Source organism: Oncorhynchus tshawytscha, linkage group LG04 (assembly GCF_018296145.1).
Source record: "Oncorhynchus tshawytscha isolate Ot180627B linkage group LG04, Otsh_v2.0, whole genome shotgun sequence".
Taxonomy (NCBI): Eukaryota; Metazoa; Chordata; class Actinopteri; order Salmoniformes; family Salmonidae; genus Oncorhynchus; species Oncorhynchus tshawytscha.
The window spans coordinates 42,971,920-42,998,208 of NC_056432.1; the positions used below are offsets into that span (position 1 = coordinate 42,971,920).

General features: G+C 41.3%; 1 protein-coding gene across 6 annotated transcripts in view; it reads right to left on the minus strand.

The window, feature by feature from the left end:
- Positions 1–26,289, minus strand: part of LOC112248842 (potassium channel subfamily T member 1) — a 78,572-nt gene that overhangs the window by 13,264 nt on the left and 39,019 nt on the right. For 4 of the 6 annotated variants that reach the window (XM_024418189.2, XM_024418188.2, XM_024418186.2 and 1 more), the window contains exons 12-24: positions 25,994–26,158; positions 25,627–25,763; positions 24,582–24,645; positions 24,082–24,190; positions 23,681–23,789; positions 22,348–22,497; positions 21,867–22,102; positions 16,759–16,779; positions 12,065–12,281; positions 9,051–9,156; positions 8,496–8,668; positions 922–993; positions 487–621 (exon numbers count right to left, since the gene is read on the minus strand). In XM_024418189.2, coding sequence (XP_024273957.1) covers positions 487–621; positions 922–993; positions 8,496–8,668; positions 9,051–9,156; positions 12,065–12,281; positions 16,759–16,779; positions 21,867–22,102; positions 22,348–22,497; positions 23,681–23,789; positions 24,082–24,190; positions 24,582–24,645; positions 25,627–25,763; positions 25,994–26,158 — 1,694 coding nt within the window. The remainder of the gene's footprint in view (positions 1–486; positions 622–921; positions 994–8,495; positions 8,669–9,050; positions 9,157–12,064; positions 12,282–16,758; positions 16,780–21,866; positions 22,103–22,347; positions 22,498–23,680; positions 23,790–24,081; positions 24,191–24,581; positions 24,646–25,626; positions 25,764–25,993; positions 26,159–26,289) is intronic. The other 2 variants (XM_024418190.2, XM_024418187.2) reach the window with 1 other exon arrangement.

Consider the following 26,289-nt stretch of genomic DNA (forward strand, 5'->3'; position numbering starts at 1 on the left):
AATATAGTTTCACCCAGGGTTTTAATAACTGTAGAGACTTTTCAGGGAAAAGCAACTACAGTGGGTTGCAAACGTATTCACGCCCCTTGGCATTTTTGTTGCCTTACAACCTCAAAATAAAATGAATTTTTGGGAGGTTTGTATCATTTAACCTTTATTTAACTAGGCAAGTCAGTTAAGAACAAATTCTTATTTTCAATGATGGCCTAGGAAGAGTGGGTTAACTGCCTGTTCAGGGGCAGAACAACAGATTTTTACCTTGTCAGCTCGGGGATTTGAACTTGCAACCTTCTAGATTCTAGGAATAGTTTTTCTGTCTGTTCCATGCTTGCAAAACAAATGTCCCTCTAGGATAATACAATTGTTGTTCATAATAATGCTTTACTAGACTACAAGTAGTCCCCACAATAGTTTACTTAAAATGGAGAGCTAAAACTTTGTGTGCAGTCGATAATTTAACATGGGAGAATGCCTCCCATACCATACCTGAACATTGTCTGTACGTTGACGATAGTCTTGGCATCTGCCATATAGTCCTCCTCAGCACTCATGGTGCTCTCCTTGTCCACCACCACCAGGTTATCAGCATAGATGATGCCACACTGTAGCAGATTGTCCAGGCTGCCACAGAGAGAGCAAAACACAAAAGAACGCATAATGAAAATCTGCCACAAAGAGAACCCAACACACCATATTATGATATTCATGACTTTGAAATTTAGCAGCCTATAAAAGTGGCACGAGTAATTGATTTCACTTGATAATTGTAAATCCCTGGGATGTAATAAAATGGTACGTCATGGAATGATATGTGCTTTATTGTTGCCTGTCCGTGCGTGACGTCATTTGAATAGAGAAGAGTAATTGTAATTCTGCGAGGACGGGCATTATGTTTATAATGATTGAGTAATGAACACCTACTTATCTATGGTGCCGCCCATGAAGTAGACCATTGGGAAACAGCAGATGGCTTCTAGGAAGTGGTTGTCAGGCCTGCAAACAGGAAAACACATATCAATAGGGACAGGACAACTGCAACCACACACAGATTAAATACAGGTAACTGCCAAAAATAAAGTAAAGGAAACACCAACATAAAGTGTCTTAATAGGGCATTGGGCCACCACGAGCCACCAGAACAGCTTCAATTAGACTTGCCATAAATTATACAAGTGTCTGGAACTCTATTGGAGGGATGCAACATAGTTCTTTCACAAGAAACTCCATAATTTGGATTTTTGCTAATGGTTGTGGAAAACACTGTCTCAGGCATCACTCCAGAATCTCCTATAAGTGTTTCATTGGGTTAAGATCTGGTGACTGACACACACACACACACACACACACACACACACACACACACACACACACACACACACACACACACACACACACACACCCTTTTAAACCGCCTATGCTCCATTGAAACCCCTTTTTAAAAGTCACTGAGATCCCTTCCTCTAGCCATGGTACCAAAAAGATTGAGCAACTGGGCAGTTTTATACATGACACCAATACCCTGACTACACCGCTCGTGAGTGCGATCGGTGCAAAATACATGTAGAAATCTATGTTATTCAATTATTGCACCCACACTGCTCGTGCACATCTGCATTACCAAGGGCAAAAAATATAAGTCCTTTCTATGGTTATACCCACGTGGGTGATTGAAAGACGAACTGTGTTGCCGGTCGGTGTAGTAACACTATGAAAGTTTAGATGCTAATCACCATATAAGTTCAAAGATGAAAAAGCCTGGAAGGAGGAGAGATGACTAGAAACGATTCGGTTGACCGTTTTGTGTGTGGATTAATTGTCAGTGTAGAGGACCTTGTGCATTTCAGGTAAAATATCAACTTAATGTTTATAACCCAGGACAAATTAGCTAGCAACAGCAAGCTAGCTAAATAGGACAAATTAGCTAGCAAGTGCAAGCTAGCTAAATTGCCATACGTTTAATTATTTTCGACCTGTCCCCAAATTAATGTAATTGGTTCAGAGTTTGTTTTGATATTTTAAACTGCGTGTCGTGATCGCGCTTGGTGAGGGGGGACTAAATAAATGTATGCACGATTACGCAAATGCGCAGCCGGTTTGGGTTCCGTGTAAGTGTGATGTTAATTGCTTACCTCAGGAACCACACCTGTGTGGAAGCATCTGCTTTCAATATATGTTATATCCCTCATTTACTCTACATGTATCCCTCATTTACGCATTTCCTTTATTTTGACAGTTACCTGAACATACAAGTGGGAATTTAGACAATTAGAAACTAAAGCGAATCATCATAGCAAATCAATTTGCCTTTGGCTGTGCATTGAATTACATAATGCCCTAAAATGCGTATGTAACAAACATGTATTATGTTAACTGTTTGCTCACTGGATTACAAAATACTGCTTCCTCATAATTACTCATCATATATGCAATATGGCCAATTAGACTGTTGCCATGATAACCCCTCATACAGTAGGCAGCTTTTAATTAAGTGGCACTTGACTAGATAAACAGACAGTGTTAGTCTCTCTGCTTCAGACTCCTACCTATCGTTCCGATTTGGTCTTGCCGTACATACCTACACGTACGCTACGGTGTCGTGTCTTTGGAGTCATTAATAGGTGAAGACTTATTTTATCAAATCAATTCTCTGTAATTATTATTACGTGATTAAACTAATCATGTCAATTTAATTAACTAGGAAGTCGGGGCACCACCGAAAATCTTCAGATTATAAAGTTATAATTTTCTGAATATAATTCTTCACATTTTAATATCTGATCAATTAGTCTTCTATTAATGAATTATTATTTACCTCACGTCAGTCTCATCTGAACGTCATAAATGGTTGATTATCTGCATGAACCTAGCCTTTACTATAAATCATCCATACACCAATTGGCTTAATCATTTATTTACTAACTAATAATCAGAGAAATGCATAAACAAACAAACAGTAGATATTGGTTACTAACAAATGATAGGGAAGATTCCCTAGTGGTCTAAGCCGATATGACGGCTTGGTGGACAAAGGGAAGTGGGTGTGGACTGAGAAAGAAGCGGGAAAGACAAAAGGGATCACTACACACAGTTGATAATTATATTAATTGAAATGCTAATCCTTTGCACATGAACGCTCACTCATTCGGGATTAATTGCAATCAGTATATATCTATGCCCATGTGTCGTTGTGATCTTCTCTGTTGGAATCGAGTTCGTCTGCAGGAGAGTCCATCAGAGTTTCGCTTGCTCTCTTTCTGTTACCTTGAAGATCAAAGTCTTTCGTGGTTAGAATGGTTACTTCAGAGTACCATTCAGAAATGTTCTCCTAGAATAGAGGTTTCGGCAGTTGTCTGTATTCTCGTCCCAGGTTTACATAATTTCTAGCTGCAGACTAGTAATTAGTATCTAAGATTTGCTCTTATTCTGTAGGGATTGATAGTCTCAGAGTTTAACCATTTCCAGCCATGTAGCCAATGGTATGGTTAGGAATTCAATAACTATTCGCAATCACAGCTCGCGCTGTGGGTTTGCTCAGTCTTGATACTCAAACCTGTGCCACCTTAGCTTACACCGAGGTATGCGTGGTGGTAAACTATTCGCAATCACAGCTCACGCTGTGGGTTTGCTTAGTCTTAAGATAATTTTCTTAGGAGGGGCTTTAATTCGTAACAGTAGAAAGGCAGTTCCATGACGCCTGATCATGTCTGTGTTCACGGGGGCGGGCCAATGACTTAGTTAAACTTTAAAGGGAATACAATTCTCTCACATTAAAGGTTTAACATCACATAATTTCACAAATAGTTCATCTTTACTCATTCATTTTATACAATAATTAGATGCAAGCCTCATAACTGAGGAACCAGTATAAAACAGAGTTAGGGTAATGTGGCTGTATTGTCTTTCATGAGGTCACAAACATGAAACAAAACGGACCGGGTCGTAGCTGGCTTCTCCACCGATCGTTTACACATTCTCCAAAATATGGATATTGTTCAATTCTGGAATGTAGTATAATTTGGCGGGAGTTCCTTTGTTCTACTGTGAAACTCTCGCTCTCCATACTGCATGGCCAGGAATTTACGACCTGAGATAACAGAACCTGGGTGTAGGAGAGAGTGAGAAGCCACGATCTATACCCAGAAAGGGCCACGTCATGACAACAGTCACAAGACGCAGGTCTCCTTATTGTCCCTAGAATTTCTAAGCAAACAGCTGGAGGCAGGGCTTTCTCCTATAGAGCTCCAATTTTATGGAATGGTCTTATTTGACCCTGCTGGTCATCTATGAATGTTTGAACATCTTGGCCATGTACTGTTATAATCTCTACCCGGCAAAGACAAAAGAGGACTGGCCACCCCTCAGAGCCGGGTTCCTCTCTAGGTCCCTGCCTTTCTAGGGAGTTTTTCCTAGCCACCGTGCTTCTACATCTGCAGTGCTTGCTGTTTGGGGTTTTAGGCTGGGTTTCTGTATAGCACTTTGTGACATCGGCTGATGTAAAAAGGGCTTTATAAATCAATTTGATTGATTGATATTACCATAGACTAGGCCTGGGCGATAAATCAATTATTATCGAGGTAATTACTTCCCTCAATAACGATATAAAAACGTTTAGAATCATTTTCGAAAATGTCAATATAGAATAATTAGGTGCAGCAGTCCATTTGACCTCTGACGCAGCAGGAACATGTGGAGAAGTGACAATATGCACGTGGAGAGGTATACGCTCACTAAAAACCACTTAGCACCTCGAGTGATGGAGTGGCCACTATTACCCACGAAAAATGAGTGATGTAGGCAAAAACAGTGGCAGTGATAGCCATGGAGAAGGAGCAGCTTCCAACAAAGAAATGATTGATGAAAAAGGGTTAAACTGTTTAAGTTATTTGGAAGTGATTTGGTTTTTTGAAGTCTGGCAAAGAGCAGAGCAATGTTCGGTGCAAATTGTGCCATAGACAGGTGGCTACCAAGTCTGGTAATACGACAAATCTTTTTCACCATCTGAATCAAAATCACTCTTTGGAACATGCAGAAAGTTGAGTTTGCGCCACGGTATTGATAAACGCCCCTCAAGCACCAGCCAATTTAGGGATGTTTGCCCGAAGCAGTAAACACTGATAGCGTTTATGCCCTAACGAGCAAACATTGAAAAGACACAGACATCACAAATGCTATTATGCACGCTACCAATTAGCACAATCGAAAAGCAAGGTTTCAAGAGAATTATCAATTTAATTAACCCCAGGTATGTGCTCCCTGGCCGCAAACATTTCTCACACCGCACTGCCTAAACTCTACACCTAGTGTAGAGAAAAAGTTGAGGAACAGCTCAAGACAGATTTTGCTACTACTACCAATCTGTGGTCTAGTCGCACATCAGAGCCTTATATTAGCCTCACTACGATATTGACAAAGACTGGAATCTTCTAAATAAATGCCTTCAAACATCATACTTTCCCAACTACCACACGGGTGAAGCTATAGCAGAGGGGCTCATTGACGCTCTCGCCTCCTTGGGACAGATAGTGGTGCGAACATGGTGAAGGCAGCTCAAATCAACAAATGGACCCAACTGCAATGCTTTGGACATTGTCTGCACTTGGCCATTGGTAAGTAACCTTGTCAATTGTGTATATTGAAGTGATTGGTTAGACAAAACTAAATGTGCATTTTTTTTCATTAACTGATTAAGTTAAATATTAAATTTGTACATAACTAAAGGGATTATTGTGATTGAACATTTTATTAAAATCTCTTGATTTCTCTTAGAGTGGGTAAAGATAAACGGGTGGATCGAGCAATTGGAGTATGCAAGAAAGTGGTAGGTGCCTTTTCCTACTCGTGGAGAAAGCAGAGAGACAAGTTGGTGACAGAGTCACCTACCAGGTGGGGATCACGTCAAAAGAAGAGTACTGGAGCAGAAGAAAGCCATTTCACAGGTCTTGTCCAGTGACAGGAAGAACTGGCACTTAGCTCCCACCTATACAGATATAGATGTTCTTGAGTCCATCAACCAGGCATTGACCCCACTCCTAGAATTCACAGATGCTCTGTCTGGTGAGTCTTATCTGAAGCCAGTACTACACCTGTTCAATACAGCGGTCATGAAACCTGATGATGGTGAAACAGAGCTCACCCAAACCACCAAAACAATAGTCATGGACTATCTGAATGAGAAATATGATGACCTCCTGGACTTATCCTAGTTGGTCGACCCTCGGTTTAAAACACATTACATCAAAGAGAAGGTGGACCACATGAAAGCAAGAGCTGTCTCAGAGATGGTCAATGAGGGACTTGAAAACACAAGCCCAGCACAGGGAGACATTGCTGCTGCTTCACCACAACTGACAGCTAAAAAGAGAAAGTCACTGGGCAGTTTTTTCAAAAAGCCATGCTCCACCACCACAGGTCTTACTGAAATCCAGCTGATAGAAAAGGAATTCAGCTGTTACCTTCCAGTCTCCTGATGCTGACAGTGAAACCAATCCACTGGACTGGTGGAAGATCTACCCAAAAAAGCATTCCCAAAGTCAGCCACCTGGCAAAGCGCTACCTGCGCATTCCTGCGACCAGCTCCCCCTCAGAGCGTGTTTTTAGCACAGGTGGCAACATAGTGACCTACCATAGGGCAGCTTTAATGCCAGAGACCGTAGACAGACTTGTCTTTCTTGTAACACAACAACCCAAACTCTGATGTGCCATTAGGCTAACATTAATAATACATAGACTTGCACTATTTGTTCGTTTTTATTTTATTTCTTGTTCATAACTTGTTTAGGGTTTATAGCTTTAAAAAAGTGGAGTTAACGTTATTTGTGAGTTCTACTGCTGACAATAAATAAGAAACATTAAAGCCTTCGGTTTGTTCAGACAGGCTTGAGTCTGAAGCAAAAATGACCCTTTTAAACATGATTTCATTAAAATTGTGACAATTATCATTAAAGACAGTGGATAGACTGGTCTTTCTTGCAACTTGTAAGACAACAACTACCCCAACTTCAACTGTGATGTGCCATTAGGCTAACAGTTATAATGCATATTGACTTGCATCATTTTATTTACATATTTCTTGCTCATGACTTGTAAGGGTTTACAAGTTAAAATGTTATTTGTGAGTTCTACTTCTGACAATAAATAAGTGTTACGGTCTCCTCCTCCTCTGACGAAGAGGTGTGGCAAGGATCGGACCAAAATGCAGCGTGGTATTCTTGATACATGTTTAATGACGATGAAAAAAAACGTAACACGAAAACCTAACATCCTATCTGGTGCAAACAAACACAGAGACAGGAACAAGAAACAATCACCTATGAACCACTCAAAGAATATGGCTGCCTAAATATGGTTCCTAATCAGAGACAACGATAATCACCTGCCTCTGATTGAGAACCACTTCAGGCAACCATAGACTTTACTAGATAACCCTACTAAGCCACAATCCCAATACCTACTAAAACCCCAAGACAAAACACACCACATAATAAACCCATGTCACACCCTGGCCTGACCAAAATAATAAAGAAAACACAAAATACTAAGACCAGGGCGTGACAATAAGAAACATTAAAGCTTTTGGTTTGTTCAGGCATTCTTGAGTCTGAAGCAGAAATTACCCTTTTAAGCATTATTTGATTAATATCGTGATAATTATCGTTATCGAATGAAAAATATATACATCATGATAATTTATTTGCCATATCGTCCCGCCCTACCATAGACGGTATGTTATTACAGTGCAACATGGCTCTCTGTTTATCTACACAAATAAAACTTCGCTGGAGAGTCTTTTGAAGTTATTGTAATGAAATCCCTACTGAATTATTAGTGGCGAAAACATAATACACTTACATGCGCACGCACGCACACGCACACACACCTGAGTGCTCCCCAGCGCTCCATTAATCCAACAGAGGCACTGCCAGCAATGAATAATGCAGAAATCATTTCTCAACCTGCGTCACTAAAGTTAACCCCAGGCTACTGCTATATAATAACCTCTCTCTCGCTTGGTAACACTTTCTTTTGAAGCTACCATCGGTGTGTAATATATTTTACTGCTATAATTAAGCAATAAGGCCTGAGGAGGTGTGGTACAGCATATGGCCAATATACCACAGCTGGAGTGCCTGGACGCAGCCCTTAGTCATGGTATATTGGCCATATATCACAAACCCCCGAGGGTATGTTTTGTCATACGGTCTGATACACCACGGCTTTCGGCCAATCAGCATTCAAGGCTCGACCCACAAGATTTATAAGTAGTTTACCAACTGAATGTAATGCATTATGAAAAGAACATACAGTGTATATAAGCAGGAATACTGTGTTATGCATTTATAAAGGCGTTTATAAGATTCCATAAGTCATTACCAATGCTTACAGTCTTAAAATGCACTTTGAGTGTCCTATAAAGCACTATAAATACATTATAAACAGGTAGTTTTTCAAAGATGTGTTAGCTAAGACCCTTATAAAGAAGCAGAGTGATTTCTTACGGGTAGTCTAGTAGCAGTACAATAGGGTTGAGCTCTTTTCTGGGGCGGTAGTAAGCACGTAGAGGGACGATGAAGTTATAAAGGCCGTTCCCTGCCGTCTCCGCGGATACTATGATCAGCTTGTTCTTAAAACCATAGGCCTTGGCATCCTCAAAACTGTTGTGTCTGCAACCCTGGATATGAAAATGAAAAAAAAAGTTTTTTAAATTATGTTTAAAGGTTGTTAATGTTTGTCATGTATGTCAGTTTTATTGGATAAATCTTAAGGCAACTTTTGTTTCCATAAACAAACTATTCCATAAACTATTGTGTTGGCAATATATAATTATATGTTTCTTCTCTATTCTATTATTCAAGGCTACAAAGACTAATTATATTATTCATACAGTCAACATAACAAAGAGGAGCCATACAATTGTTTAGACACAGCACAACACAATAGGATACAATGTAATTGTTTACTGTCCTTGGAATAGGATTATGTGGCTTAACAAGAGAATAAAACCACGTTTGTTTTTGCACAACAGGCCTCCTCGTGTACTTGTCTCTACTCACCTTGTCCAGCCGAAGGCAGCAGAATGAGGCTTTCTGAGGTAGGAGATGGCACAGGGTTGGAGAGCTGCCAATGTATGGGGAGTTGGGAGGGTATCCTTTCACAAAGCTGAGGTAAAATAACAGCAAAAACACACACATGCAGAGAAAGGCTTGAGAAGAAGCAATAGACCAGAAACTTTAGCAAAAAGGCAATCGATTGAATAATCAAATCAAATTGTATTCGTCACATGCCTCGTAAACATCTTGGTGCATCCATACTGCTTTTACTGCTGGAGTCTTTGAAACATGCTTGTACCTTCCTCTGACGTCGCCTAGTATAGAGGTCCTGGGTGGCAGGGAGCTCGGCCCCAGTGATAAACTGGGCCGTACGCTCTACCCTCTGTAGGTGTCCAAACTTTTGAATGGTACTGTATATATATATTCAAAGCTTTGCTGTATTGAAGGCTAGCACAGAGGAGTGATGGATTGCTACATACTGTATTGACTGAGTGAGTGCATCCTTTTTCCAAAGGCTTGTCTATCACATGGCCACGCAGGGGCACTGTAGAACAAAAAGCTCAATTTTAGTCTCATCTGACCAGAGTACCTTCTTCCATATGTTTGGGGAGTCTCCCACTTGCCTTTTGGTTAACAACAAATGTGTTTGTTTATTTTTTTTCTTTAAACAATGGCTTTTTTCTGGCCACTCCTCAGTAAAGCCCAACTCTGTGGAGTGTATGGTTTAAAGTGGTCCTATGGATAGATCCTCCAGTCTCCGCCGTGGAGCTTTGCATCTCCTTCAGGGTTATCTTTGGTCTCTTTGTTGCCGCTCTGGTTAATGCCTTCCTTGCCTGGTCTGTGTGTTTTGCTGGGCGGCCCTCTCTTGGCAAGTTTTCTGTGGTGCCATATTCTTTAAATTTTTTAATAATGGATTTAATGTTACTCCGTGGGATGATCAAAGTTTCAGATATTTTTTTATAGACCAACCCTGATCTGTACTTCTCCACAACTTTGTCCCTGACCTGTTTGGAGAGCTCCTTGGTCTTCATAGTGCCGCTTGCTTGCTGGTGCCCTTGCTTAGTAGTGTTGCAGACTCTGGGGCCTTTCAGAACAGGTGAAAATATACACATACTGAGATCATGTGACACTTAAATAAAGTCCACCTGTGTGCAATCTAACAAATTATGTGATTTCTGAAGGTAATTGGTTGCACCAGATCTTATTTAGGGGCTTCATCGCGAAGGGAGTGAATATATATATATATATATAGAGTGCCTTGCGAAAGTATTCGGCCCCCTTGAACTTTGCGACCTTTTGCCACATTTCAGGCTTCAAACATAAAGATATAAATCTGTATTTTTTTGTGAAGAATCAACAACAAGTGGGACACAATCATGAAGTGGAACGACATTTATTGGATATTTCTAACTTTTTTAACAAATCAAAAACTGAAAAATTGGGCGTGCAAAATTATTCAGCCCCTTTACTTTCAGTGCAGCAAACTCTCTCCAGAAGTTCAGAAAATGTGGCAAAAGGTCGCAAAGTTCAAGGGGGCCGAATACTTTCGCAAGGCACTGTATACTGTATATGCACGCACCACTTTTCCGTTTTTTATTTTTGAGAATTGTTTGATACAAGTATTATTATTTTTTTTCACTTCACCAATTTTGACTATTTTGTGTATGTCCATTACATGAAATCCAAATAAAAAGCTATTTAAATTACAGATTGTAATGCAACAAAGTAGGAAAAACGCCAAGGGGGGTGAATACTTTTGCAAGGCACTAAGTGACCGTTGAGAGGGTGTGAAGGGGAAATGCCCATAGGGGGAGTAGCAGGGAGCAGGTAGCTGACTAGTGATGGCTGTTCAGCAGCCTGATGTTCTAAGGGTAGAAACTATTGGCCAGTCTTCCAGTTTTTGTCATGATGCTTCTGTACTGCCCACGTATGAGTGATTGAAGCGGGGAGAACAGGGCATGGCTTGGATGGCTGGGGTCCCTGATGATATTCTTGGCTTTCCTGCACCACCTGGTCTTGTAGGGGTCCTGTAGGGCAGGCAGTGGGCACCCAATGGTGGGTTAGGCTGCACGTATCACCCTCTGAAGCACTTTGCGGTGAGAGGTGGTGAAGTTGCCATACCAGGCTATGATGCAGCCCAACAGTATGCTCTCAATGGTGCTCCTGTAGAACACTCCCATCTCTCTCTTATTCTCCATCTCTCTCTTTTCCAGGCAGCAGTACATCCAGCACCACGCAAAGCATGGAAGCTAAACATGCACCAAGCATGGAAGGCAGAGAGGATAAAAGAGCCTGGAGGCTAGGAGAGGCTAAATCATGTCTTGCTCTGCGAGAGGAGAGCATGTAGTGGCCAAGACTGCCCTAAACTGCTGTGTGCTGAGTTGGGTTGTATGGGCTGAGACAAGCACTGTGACATTGCCAGAAGCACAGCCAGACACATGCAATATGTTCTGAGTAGTAGCAGTCTCTTGCCGCAGGGTGTCATGGCAGAGAGTGTTATTTATGTAACTGTGGTCTAAGGGCTCAATGTTATGCACTGAAAAACAGAAAGAAAGGAAGAAAGGCATAGAGAGACACAACAAGAGAGAGAGAAAAAAATTAAGAAAACGAACGAACGAAAGAAGGAATCCAGTAGTCTAGCCTACTCTAACACACAGATAGATTGAGACAGGACAAGTTACTCAGATCCTATGATTTATGATTTGAGAAGGAGCCATATCAGGTGGAGAAGTATGCTACCTTTCATTCATCAGACACATCCATCACCCACACGCCACCTCAGTACCTTCAGACATCACCACACAGGTTACTTGTCATTACCCAACTCAATCCTTTCAATCTCACACCTATTACCTTTGTGACATAAAGTCAAATGAGTGTAATCCACAGTCACCCGCTCTAACCCCCATCCATCCCACACACAGTAGGAATTTACTGCAATCCACCAATTTATTCCCGACCCGCCAAAATAACTCCTACACCCCTCCCAATCCTCTCCTCCGTGATCGGACACTCACTCTGACACCGACGAGCCCTCCTCGTCTGAGTGGTTGGTCTCGTCCTCTGATTGGTCGCTGAGCAGGTCGCAGGGCAAAATGGAGGAGGAATCAGCTATCTCCAGGACGGGGGCAATGCTGGGCCGTCTGCTCCCAGCCCCGTTCTCTGTAGGCAGGGTCAGTTTGCTGCAGTCCTCTGGGGGGTCCGCCGGGTTCTGGAGGTCCATGGCGACCGTCCCTGGAAAAGGTGGTAGAACGGACGGTGAGACAATTATATGTATGGGGTCGTGCTGAGGTGTAAAAAGCCCTAGTGTTAGATAGACGGACTTCATTGTCAATGACATTGTCCATTTATTGATAACTGTTTGAAAAAAAACTTTGGTGATACTTCCTATTAAAACACTATACATAGAGCATTTTAAGCACATGATGTTGTCTAGTAATGATACTAATGATTCTTTTTTTTAATGAAATGAACCCGCACAGCAGCCACGTGTCATTACTTTTGGTTGAATTAGAAATCTTTGTCTTTTGTCCTTCCCCAAAGCGGCACAATCTTCCATCAATCATATTTCCTCTACATTTCATTTTAGAGACTAAACAATATCTGGGTCGTTCCACGAAATGGATGCCTTTTTTTACCCCCTTTTTCTCCCCAATTTTGTGGTATCCAATTGTTAGTCTCATCGCTACAACTCAAATCAAATCAAATCAAAATCATACTCCAGTATGGGCTCGGGAGAGACAAAGGTCGAGAGCCATGCGTCTTCCGAAACACAACCCAACCAAGCCACACTGCTTCTTAATAACACAGAGCGCCATCCAACCTGGAAGCCAGCTGCACCAATGTGTCAAAGGAAACATCATACGCCTAGCGACCTGGTCAGTGTGCACTGCGCCCAGCATGCCACAGGAGTCGCTAGTGTGCAGACAAGGATATCCCTACCGGCCAAGCCCTCCCTAAAGACGCTAGGCCAATTGTGCGTCGCCCCATGGACCCAGTTGCGGCCGGCTGCGTCAGAGGCTGGGTTTGAACCCAGAGTCTCTGGTGGCACAGCTAGCACTGCAATGCAGTGCCTTAGACCACCTCACCACCTGGGAGGCCCTGAAATGGATGCCTTTTGTGTCCCTATTTTATGTAGAAATTATGCACCAATATTGAATTTCCATTTTATTTTAAAAGCATGTTATTAAAATGAAGTGCACTTTAATATAGACCTCATTCAAACTGAATTCAATCAATCAGATGGTATTTATAATTAAAGGCTTGCTAAAGTGCAAAATTAAGCATTTTCAACCCACTTAATCCATCTATGTAAAGGCCTAGTTATTCTGCTGCTTTGACAAAGTCATTTCAGAATATTATTGTTTATATTCAGATTAGTGATGCATTTACATCTGTCCTTCATTTTAAAGTATAAACCAATTTACACCTTTAAAATAATGTACCATTCCACCAAGATAAATTATTCACAGCAGGTTACATCATTTGGGTCTTCTGAACAGCATGGTGGAATGGGAAGTCAGTCTTCTCTCTTTTTTTGGTCTATTTATAATTGTTCATTCTAGCAAAACTTACATTTGATTATATTTTCATTATATGTGGAACATACAGTATGTACAGTTGAAGTCAGAAGTTTACATACACTTAGGTTGGAGTCATTAAAACTGTTTTTTCAACCACTCCCCACATTTCTTGTTAACAAAATATAGTTTTGGCAAGTCAGTTAGGACATCTACTTTGTGTATGACATAAGTAATTTTTCCTACAACTGTTTACAGACAGATTATTTCACTTATAATTCACTGTATCACAATTCCAGTGGGTCAGAAGTTACATACACTAAGTTGACTGTGCCTTTAAACAGCCTGGGAAATTCCAGAAAATTATGTCATGGCTTTAGAAGTTTCTGATAGGCTAATTGACATCATTTGAGTCAATTGGAGGTGTACCTATGGATGTATTTCTAGGCCTACCTTCAAACTCAGTGCCTCTTTGCTTGACATCATGGGAAAATCAAAAGAAATCAGCCAAGAAAAAAAATGTAGACCTCCACAAGTCTGGTTCATCCTTGGGAGCAATTCCCAAACGCTTGAAGGTACCACATTCATCTGTACAAACAATAGTAAGCAAGTATAAACACCATGGGACCACGCAGCCGTCATAGACACATTCTGTCCCCGAGAGATGAACGTGCAAATCAATCCCAGAACAACAGCAAAGGACCTTGTGAAGATGCTGAGGGAAACAGGTACAAAAGTATCTATATCCACAGTAAAACGAGTCCTATATCGAGATAACCTGAAAGACCGCTCAGCAAGGAAGAAGCCACTGCTCCAAAACCGCCATAAAAAAAGCCAGACTACGGTTTGCAACTGCACATGGGAACAAAGATTGTACTTTTGGGAGAAATGTCCACTGCTCTGATGAAACAAAAATATAACTGTTAGGCCATAATGACCATTGTTATATTTGCAGGAAAAATGGGGAGGCTTGCAAGCCGAAGAATACCATCCCAACCATGAAGCACGGGGGTGGCAGAATCATGTTGTGCGGGTGCTTTGCTGCAGGAGGGACCGGGGCACTTCACAAAATAGATGGCATCATGAGGGAGGAAAATTATGTGGATATATTGAAGCAACATCTCAAGACATCAGTCAGGAAGTTAAAGCTTGGTCGGAAATGGGTCTTCCAAATGGACAATGACCCAAGCATACTTACAAAGTTGTGGCAAAATGGCTTAAAGACAACAAAGTCATGGTATTGGAGTGGCCATCACAAAGCCCTGACTTCAATCCTGTAGAACATTTGTGGGCAGAACTGAAAAAGTGTGTGCGAGCAAGGAGGCCTACAAACCTGACTCAGTTACACCAGCTCTGTCAGGAGGAATGGGCCAAAATTCACCAAACTTATTGTGGGAAGCTGGTGGAAGGCTACCCGAAACGTTTGACCCAAGTTAAACAATTTAAAGGCAATGCTACCAAATACTAATTGAGTGTATGTAAATGTCCCTCTGACCGACTGGGAATGTGATGAAAGAAATAAAAGCTGAAATAAATCATTCCCTCTACTATTATTCTGACATGTCACGTTCTTAAAATAAAGTGGTGATCCTAACTGACCTAAGAAAGGGAATTTTTACTTTTAATTTTTTAGGATTAAATGTCAGCAATTTTGAAAAACTAGAGTTTAAATGTATTTGGCTAAGGTGTATGTAAACATCCACTTCAACTGCATAATTTCTTATTTCATTAACACTATGTGGTCACATGCTTTTCACCACATGAGTAGTAATGTCCGATTTTTACCTAAAACTTCAACTCTGTTTTGTCAACTCTGTCAGAGGCCCAACGGCAACTTTATCGGTGTGATATTATGTGAGTTTATTTGTACAAGGGATGCTTAAACAATGAGAAAATGTTGGATTTATCTCAAACATTTAATAGTGAGGAAGTTACATAAGTGTCCGTAACAGGGTTGACAGACATTGTGGTACAAATGCAGATAAACGGCTCTTAGTTCATAGGATGTTTTATGCCTGAGATGGGAAACAGTGTTTTTATGTAGACTAAACCATCTTTGATGGACTAGACTATCTTTGATGGTTGTACAGTTATCTCAAATAAAACTGTGAAGGACCTTACTCTGCATTACTCTGGACCCTGATCTCTCTTTTGACCAACATATTAAGAATATTTCAAGGACAGCTTATTTCCATCTTCGTAACAGTGTAAAAATAAGTTACTTTTTGCCCAAAAAGAACAATCTGGCCTTAAATGGTAATGTACTCTTATCTCCACCTGGCACAGCCAGAAGAGGACTGGCCACCCATCAGAGCCTGGTTCCTCTCTAGGTTTCTTCCTAGGTTCCTGCCTTTCTAGCGAGTTTTTCCGAGCCATCGTGCTTCTAGATCTGTATTGCTTGCTGTTTGGGGTTTCTGTATAGCACTTTGTGACATCTGCTGATGTAAAAAGGGCTTTATAAATCAATTTGATTGATTGATTGATCTTCCATGCAATTGAATGTTGAAAGGAGATATATTTTAAAGTTAATTTCTTAAAAGTTTGCATGTCCAAAAGGCACCCATTTCATGGAACAACCCATCTACACTGTACCATCTACCCTCCTTCTATAGAATTATAAAGTATCTGTCACAGCTGTGCTATACACAACCTTGACAAAAACAGTTGAATACAAAATGACTTCAATGCCATCACTGAATGGATGGCTGCCCTTGAGTTCACTATCAGCATGGTAAATGACAAGTTCTAAAGCCATCCATTCAGAGCAGATGTGTCCACCTTTGGCATCTCATTTCTGAAAGGCTACAAATGCAGGCCAAACTTTATCTCGTTATAGTGGGGAGTAGCTTCATCACCTGACTTTAGGGTTTTAAAGGCACTATGCCGAAAGTAAAGGAACCCTACAACACATGCAAAACCACATAGATGTGCTTATGTCAAAAGTATATATGGACTGCATTACTGTATGAAAAGTCATCCATTCGTATCACAGACAACATTTTGACAGGACAGTTAATGATTATTTGAAAAACAGAACTAAAACGATGCAAAACGTGCAAAAACCTGTCAAGAAAACACTGATTAACAGCAAATACATTTTTACAGAACATATCAAGCTTTAACAATCACACAAAAAATGACCCTACATAATAGATAGCACAATGATATGGTAGCAACATGCACAAACTTACCATAAAAATTGGCCTGATCAACTTTAACAAGTGAGAATAGGAAAAAAAAAAGTCAGCCCAGAAAAGGAAAAAAGCCAATAGAGTCAGAAAGGAACACATGCGTGCCATGTAAGAGAGCACAACCGCACAACAACCACCACAAACAATCACCACCATGTCTATTCCAGCATACGGGTCATTCCACCAATTTGAAGCCTTTTGAGAAGTGTAATGTTTGATTTCACACAATTTTAACATTCTGTCATAAAGAGCACATGTTCAACTTCATAAAAAACATTTTTTCCATCTCAAGAGGTTGAATAAATCAATTTAAAAAATACTATAGTAAGTGTCTATTAAGTTCCAAATAAGGTAACATGGTTGAACGTAACAGGGTTGATGATTTCTCCTTAAATCATCCATAAATCCCCTTGTGATGGGGAATGGAAGCTTGTTGTGTGCAACAAAGAGTGGCAAGCTTCACAATAAAAAATGTAAAAATTGGTATAACATTTCTAGCCTGTCTATCTATGGGTAACAGGGTTGACGTGTTATGCTCGACCCGCTCAGTTTTCCACCACAAAACACCAGTAAATGGCTAAAAAGAGTAGAACCAGCTCACCTGCTTGTACTCTATGATTTGACTATTAGATGTTCAATCTTTCTTTAGAAATAAATATTTAAAAATTAATAGTTTCACCATCTTAAAAGAGAATTCAGTTCAAGTTACAGGGATGACCTTAAAATGAGGGACGGACATAAATAAATCACTAATCATGAAATAAATAATAATCTTCAGAAATTAACTTGTCAAAGCAACAAAATAACTAGGGCTTTACAATGATGGTGAAACTTCGATCAATTTTGAGATTAAGTGGGTTACAATCTTCCTGGAAGTGATACAGGGTTGATGGAGGGACATGTCAAAATGCTGAATATTGGCACCTTAGCAAGCCTTTATTCATATAAAAACCTTGGATTAAATTTACTTTGTGCATCTTATATTTTATGTCCAACAATCCTTGGTTCCTGTCTGTGTCTGGTCAAGAGAGGAGGGGGAGGGCCCCTCCGAAGGAACATCTGGCAGAACGGCCAGAATACATGTGACTAGATTCTGGAAACTATGCGAATATGACAAGTAACCACTACACAGGAGAGCCATTTGAGCATTATTTTATTTTATTTGATCAAAATGCGTTTTTTTTTCTCCAGAAATGCCTTCTCGAATATGTGAACTTTCATGTGCCTTAATAACAAACTTGTATGCCATCTGTAAATACGAATAAATTTCATATTTTTCGTATGTTAAATTATGAGCCTTGTTGGTTAAGCCACAGAAAAAGGTAGCAACCTTCCCACTAGTCATGATTGGCTAAGATAATGAAGAGGCTGGACATGCCAAGAGAGGACTTTGGATTGGTCTGCCATATTGAAGGCGTCTGTCTATTTGAGCTCGTCAGTCTGTGTTGGTAATCCTGTCAAACGCGGCTTTAATTTTTTTTTATTGTGTAGTGGAGCTGCATAAGTTTTGAAATCAGTGGAATTAGAGTATGATAACTAAAGAGATGGTGAAAACACCCGTCTCCGGATTACATCTTCAAACTAAGGGCAACCCGTGGTATGGCATTCCTGACAGGAAGATGCGTCCATGATGCATGTTGATGTATGCTGGTAAGATAGCTAGCTACATATTCATATATTACACATTACTAATTTTGATAGAAAGTGGTTTCATTTCAAGCTAAAGGGTACTGTTAGCTAGCTAGCTAACGCAAGCTGGCTGGCTCCCTAGCTGACGCTATTATTTGTTTCCCAGAGCTGTTTGCTTTTCTAGTTAGAGCCTAATGTTAGCTAGCTAACATTGGACCTGGTTGGTTAGCTCCCAGCACTGTGGCATTGTTGCCATTTTGTTCATTGTTGTTTAACTAGCTAACATTAGCTGGCTGGCTCGTTAGCTAACGTTACGTGGTGTGTGTGGTCTTAAACATTGTTTACCTAGTTAGGTTCATTGTTTACCTAGCTAGCTAGCTATACGTCTTAAGCTAAAGTGTACTGTTAGCTAGCTAGCTAATGTTAGCTGGCTGGCTCCCTAGCGGACGTTACTATTCATTCCCCAGAGCTGTTTGCTTTCTAGTTAGAGTCTAATGTTAGGCATTGTTGACACTTTGTTCATTGTTGTTTAAAACCTCTTAAAGATAGGGCAGAATACTGCCCCCTTTGGAGGAATTGCGTGCCCATAGTAAACAGGAAAAAAATCTGTCAGAAATTGCTAATAAATGCATATAATAATTATTATTGAATAGAAAACTCTAAAGCTTCTAAAACCGTTCAAAATATGTCTGTATGTAAAGCAGAACTCTCAGGGCAGCCATTCTCCCAAACTCTCTCGTCATCAGAAAAGTTGGGCCAACTTTGACGTCATCGCCCCCACCCTTCCCAACCAGCTACGGATCTGGGAATAGTTTCTATCTCTTCAGCGCGATGTCTCCTTTCAATGGGGCATTTCATTGTGAGAATCGTGCGCTCCCTCGCCCTTTGGCGGGCTAAAACCTTCGGGTCACGCGAAAATACATGTACTCTCTTGCGCGCATCGTGTCTGGAGCTCTCTTTGTTCCAGGTTTCACCAAACGATGTCAGTTTATCTGTTTGAGCTGATAATTGTTTTGCATGTTTAGAACATCCTAAAGCTTGATTCTGCACTTAGTTTGACCAGTTTAGTCGACATATAATATGTAATTGTGAAGTTTTGATGCGCATCCACGAGAATTTTGGCTGCATTTCAGCCGGAATTTGTCGTGTTTGATAACCCAAAGACACAGACTTGAAAACCAAATGCAGTTTTTGGTAAGTATGACTCCTTCCCACGGCTTCTGATCGAAGAACATCAAAGGTAATGGAATATTTATGTGGTAATTTTGTGTTTCTGTGGACTCAAACATAGAGGAGACATAATGCTAATTTCTGAGCGCCGTCTCATATTATAGCCTAGTGAACAAACTCTGTAACGTTAAAAATAAATGTAACACAGCGGTTGCATTAAGAAGAAGTGTATCTTTCTAACTATATGTAGAACATGTATATTTAGTCAAAGTTTATGATGTGTATTGCTTGTTATCTGGCGGGGCTATCATCATTTCTCCGGACATTTGAGTAGCATTTTTTGAACATGGCGTCATTGTAAACAGAGATTTATGGATATAAATTGCATATTATTGAAAAAAACATAAATGTACTGTGTAACATGTCCTATTACTGTCATCTGATGAAGATTTTCAAAAGGTTAGTGAATTATTTTTCTTTTAATCCTGCGGTTGTTGATTGCATATTTTGTTCAACTTGGCTATTCAAATTAGCTGTGTTTTTGGTGGTGGTTTGACATAAATATGTGCTATGTTTTCGCCGTAAAACATTTTAGAAATCTGACTTGCTGGCTAGATGAACAAGGTGTTTATCTTTCATTTGAGCTATTGGACTTTTTAATGTGTGGAGGTTAAATATTTCTAAGAATATTTTTGCATTCCGTGCGCCACCGTTCCAGCTGAACGTGGGAGGGGTCGTTCCCAAAAGGGAACCCTATCCCGTCAACAGGTTTTAACTAGCTAACGTTAGCTGGCTGGGTCGTTAGCTAATGTTACATGACGTGTGTAAAATACACGTTGAATATGGCCGGTGTCAGTAAACATCTGCAAAAAAGAGTAATGAAATTGATGCCAACAGAGAGGGTTAGGCTGTTTTCATGTTTGTAAACAAATCATCGGCCAGAGCATCACGTGTGCGCTCTGAGATGGGTGGGGATAAAGCTAAGAGGGTGTGAACGATGCTGAATGGGTGTAGGTAGACAAAGAGGAGCTCTTCACTAGATACCAAAACATTCAAAGGCGATTTTCTCAAAAGTGAGTTTACAAGTTCATCAACTTTCAAAGAATTACTTTCCCATTGATCCTCAAATGCAGTGTATGATATACCATTTTGTAGCTCTGAGTCTCTCCTTTTATCAAATGTAAAAAACACCATTTCACATTTTACTATATAAGACCGAATCCAGGTGGTGAATCACATATGTTCTTTAAGTTAAGATAGACGGAGCCAGTCACATGTGTAAACCGATCAAATTAATCATGTAGGTGTCACACCCTGATCTGTTTCATATGTTTTTGTGCTCGTCTCCACCCCCCTCCAGGTATCGCCCATCTTCCCCATTATCCTCTGTGTATTTATACCTGTGTTCTCTGTTTGTCTGTTGCAAGTTCGTCTAGCTTACCAGCGTTTGTCCTGTCAGCTCCTGTTTTTTCCCAGCCTCTCTTTTTCCTCGCCTTCCTGGTTTTGACCCTCACCTGTCCCGTCTCTGTACCCACCTGCCTGACCACTCTGCCTGCCCCTGACCCTGCCTGCCGACCTGTACCCTTGCCCCAACTCTGGATTATTGACCCCTGCCTACCTTGACCTGTCTCTTGCCTGCCCCATGGGCTATTAAACCATTGTTTATTCTACGTGTCTGCATCTGGGTCTTACCTTGATTCCTGATAATAGGTTTAGATAGCAGTATATAAGGCTTTATGTAAGGAATGCCCTTTAGAGCTCACTTCAGACTGGTACTTATGCATCTAAGTTTGACTGTGACCTCTTCAGCTCACTGACAATAAAGAGTGATTAATTTAATACTGTCTTTGAGTGTCATATATAAGAATTTCCATAACATGGTCTATATTAAAGGGCACTTCATTTAATATGACAGGCTTTAAAAGTACATATATTGGTGCACAACATCTACTTCAAATATTAAATGGATGCAAAAGGCACTCATTTCGTGGAATGACCCATACAGCAGGTGTACTGTGAAATCTTTGACCCGGCAAAAGATGTAGCTAAACTCATACACAGCAGTGAAGAGTGAAGAAATAAAAACAAAACTCTGTCATCCCTCTCCTTCACCCTCGCCATATCTTCCCCAATCTCTTCTTCCTTCCTCCAATAATAGAACCCCCCCATTCCCCTCTACATGAGACTTTATATCACCCCCACTTCCTCCCCACTAACCCCTTTATCAGACTCACCCATCCCTCTTCTCTAACCAACATAGAAGATATCGACCCTGCTCTCTCACTCTCTTCCCTCTCCCCGTTTCTCACCCATGCTGGCGATGATGCTGTGTACAGGCAGCCTGGCGGGGGCGTCATACAGCCCGGTCACCGGCAGGCCCTTCTTGTCTTTCTCCTCCTGTTTGAAGATGAACGAGGAGTTCTCTTCCTTGGTGATGTTGATGTAGTAGCAGGTGTCTGGGGCGGACATGATGTGGCGAGGACCTGGGTTCAACAGGATGCTCTTGTTGTCTTCCCTCTTCACCCCGATCAGACACACACCATACCTGAGGGGAGATGGACTAGATACTTTATTGTCTGTTTGGTTAGAACAGAAATGATCCTTCTGGCTTTTTTCCAACACCCCCAGAGAAATGAAGAGTAGGCTCAGTCATCTGATATGTTGCAGTTTAATCCAGTGGTGTACAACTCTGGACCTCGAGGGCGCCTGCAGGCTATCCTGGTTTGTCTTTCATACAGATACTGATACATTCCTGGGTTACCAGGATAATCAGTAAGCCTGTCTACTCACTTTTTGTGTGCGTGGAAGGAGGCGTAGGTGAAACTCTTTCCGTCGTACTCCCCGAAGAACTTGCTGTCGCACAGGCGGATGTGGTAGACCTCGTTCCCAGAGCAACGTCCATACGTCCTCTGCCACTGCTCTGGCGACAGCTGGCCCTCCCTGTAGTCAAGGACAGAAGAAGTCGAGGAAACTCATTGTGGCCTTATGTCCCAACGGGGACAAAGATGATTGAGCAATTAATTGACTCTCTCTGTAATAGCAAGCAGGACCTGAGAAGAGAGACTCAGTGGTCTTATACCTGACAACACATTGACCTGAGATGCTAAGACAATGTTAGACAGTGATGAACTACTAGCTATTATGAAGATAATCTGATACACTTTTCACAGTACAGTCTCCGCCTGAACCGTAATGTGCTGGCTCAGATATTTTATTTTCACATTGTCCTTTCCAGCACAGTTCCAGCAACTATGGTGTATGGATGTGTAAATTGGCCAGCACAGTACAGCTCAGAACGGCATTGTTCGCCTCAGTAGTGTGAAAAATATATGGTTCTTCTTCTTAATGTATGAAAAATGGCAGACTGAATGCTTTCAGACTGAATGCTTTTAGGGGTATTGATATACACTCTGGTTTGGCTCAGTTACCTCCACTCCCATAGTACTCCTTTGGCTTGATTTGCAACCCAGCACTTTCCCTTGAATAATTGCTCCATCTGGCCAAACAAATTGTTTCTGACCTTTTATGAGCTTGTACTCATCCATACCCTCCTTCTATTGTTCTTCTCTCTCTCGCTCGCTTCTCTCTCCCTTTCACATTTTCACTTTTAATCAATCTGATGACTTCAGAGAAACTTTTCCATAAAAACCTGTCACATAAAAATAAAATAGCCTATCCAAGTTTCCATAAAGAGGATTATAATAGCTTTCCTGCTAAGTTAAACTGTGGATGTTATAACGGTGTTGAAGTTATCACCTCGGCTTGGTGTAGATGGAAGCACACTGAGAATTATGAGTGTGGAAGCACAAGGTAAACTCTATGGCAGAGCGGTAGCTTTCAGGAAGGAGACCATAATAGGGTAAGGCCTTTGGACAGTGCCACATTTGTTTGTTGTTGTTGTGGCTTCCTGGCACTTGTTTAAAAAGGAGGAAACCTCAATGTATAGGTTACAGTTTCACACTTCAAAACCTGCACGTATAATAATGAATTTGATTTGTATAGCACTTTCTCACAACCCCAAAGTCTGAGGTGTGTGGTTTCAATATTTATGCTTATTTGCAGTTTTCAGTAGGAGGGAGAGTATCATTAGTGTTTTAATGGGAAGTTAATGGGGTGTACTCACTGTCCTCTGGAGGTGTGCACCAGGAGTGTGACCAGTGTGGATGTGGCTGGACATACACAGTTCAGAGCCAGCATGGCATACTTGAATTCCTCCTCACAGACCACATGATCTAACAAATGAACCAGAATACTCTAAGTCAGAGCAAATAGGTGTTGTAAGGACTTGTTTTTTTGTAAGGCTTGCAAATGAAGGAGACAGAAATTGAGAGAAAGAGTTGTGGGGAGGGAAGGAGCGACCAAGTTAGAGATTAAGTGAAGAATGTGGTGATTTGGAGAATGGAGTAGAGAGAGAATGTAAGAGAAAGAGACAAAGGGAGACAGGGCGACAGAATAAAAGAGACAGGGCGACAGAATGAAAGAGACGGGGACAAAATGAAAGAGCGCTATTTGAGGTAAGCTCACCAGCAAACTTTACATGGAATTTGTTCTCTGGTTTGAGGATCTGGACGTACAGGGGGCAGTTTGGGGCAAAGTCCTTCACAGCCCAGGCTCTCAGTATGGTCTGGTGATCCTGCAGGAGAAAACAACATCCTTTACCATCTGACACTTCTGCCATTTCCACCTTCAATATTGTCATCATCCCTCAACCGTAAATGTAATCCAGATTTTATGAGCCCTGAGAATTGGTGAGCTAGGCTGTAATGTGTGACCAATATGGGTATATAAATCCAATACATATTTTTCATTTTCTTCCCATTTCTGTCCATCTTGAAAAATCAGCTGATTGGAAAAGTAAAAGAGTACTTGAGCCCCAGATCCAATCAGCACGATCTAACTGAGAGGGAGTTGGAGTGGAAATATTCAGTTTCATTGCCATCGTAACTCTATTCATATTTGGACATGTGTTGAGTTATGACTGCAATGAGCTGAATATGAAGTCATGAATCTGATAATGAACTTACAGCAGCAGTGCGGTCCACCTCGTTCCTACTGCTCAGGATAAAACAGGCTTCTGCATCATCCATCCTGTAGGAAACACACTGTATTAACAGAAACACACACACACACACACCAAGCCAAGCCAAGGAAGCTTCAGACAGGTAATATTAGCGAGAACTACCTGTGAGAAAAGCTAATAGGCTAACAGCACCATGTTGTTGTAATGTGAACTGTACCATTACTGTATCATCCTGAGTCATTTCATGTGTGAAAAGGGCAGAGCAGAGGGATGAGCTGCTGGAATTATGACTCAGTTTTCACTGAATGGCCAGGCAGCGCTGCAGTTGATAGAGGGTAAATTTCACTCCATCCCAGTTTTCCCTCAAGGGGACCAGCAGTATTACCACAACTCAAACCACCATTCCATAACATCCACTTTATGGCCACAATAAAAACTGGAGCGATACATTAGAACAGCTGCATATATCAAAGGATGCCTGTATTGTGTGATTGACAGGTCAGCCCGTGCCACTGCCAACACGTTATGGTGTGATATACCCAGGCAAAAATGTGTGCTGATGATGCTTATGAACTTGGCTGTTATGACGAGGATGAGCAGTAGTGAGAAATCCCATTACACTGACATACTGTACTAGGAGAGGACAGCCAACTAAATGAGTACCGTCGGCCGCCATTTTCCTGACTTCACTGTTCTCATATCTGCCAGCACCACAAGGTACACAGACTCACTCACAGACGCTTGACTAATATCTTAGATCAGAAAGCCTATCAGCCAGTAAGTATGAGGACTCAATAACAGGTTCATGAGAGGTTGGTCCTTATCGGAGGTAACCACAGCCGACCTCTGGGACCTCAACTGATGGTGTCATTAACTTTTCTGATCCCCCTTGCTTCCCCTTATCATTGCAAATAGAAATGCTATAGTATGGAGCTGACCGAGAGACGTGACATTTGTACCTATAACGCACCACAGCATTGGGCCCTGTTCAACGCTGCCCTTCTCTCCCATTGAGACTCTTTACTCCCCGTGGGTTGTGGGTCACTCACTTGGCCCTCATGAGGTCTGTGTCTTTGAGTGCTGAGCCCTGGAGATAGATGACCCTCTGGGACCACAGAGGGATCTGGAGGATGCGACGCACCTGGATGTCCATCTCTGTAGGACACAGGATCACCACATAGTAGTCCTGCAGGAGAGCAGGGTAGATACCTGTTAGACACCTTACATCTAGACTGAATGTTTGCATTTTCACATATGATATTTTGCAAGCTAATTGCACATGTTGTTAGGCACGATTTGATTGTCTTAATGACAGGGGTGACAAAAATAAAACGGAACTATTGAGCACTGTCCTTTAGCTCGGTCTTTGGAGTACACACCAAATAACATGGCCTTCCTCTATTCCCGTAGACCTACCTGTAATCTAGGATGAGCGTAGAACTCGTTGAGGAAGTCCATGAGCAAGTCTATCTTCAGAGAGCTGACGCACAGGACCGCATGTTTCTCTGTCTGGGCCCGGTGTCTGCTGTAGTTCCCTCCTGACTTCTGACGCTCCATCCACAGATAGGCCAACTCCTCAAACTGACACACACACACAGGGTTACAAAACCTGCTGTACGCTACTGTAAGTAATACACTTATAGCCTAATGATGTTCTTTTGGATGGTGACAGAGTGAGAAGTTAAAATGCTGATGCAGAAGTGAAGTTCATA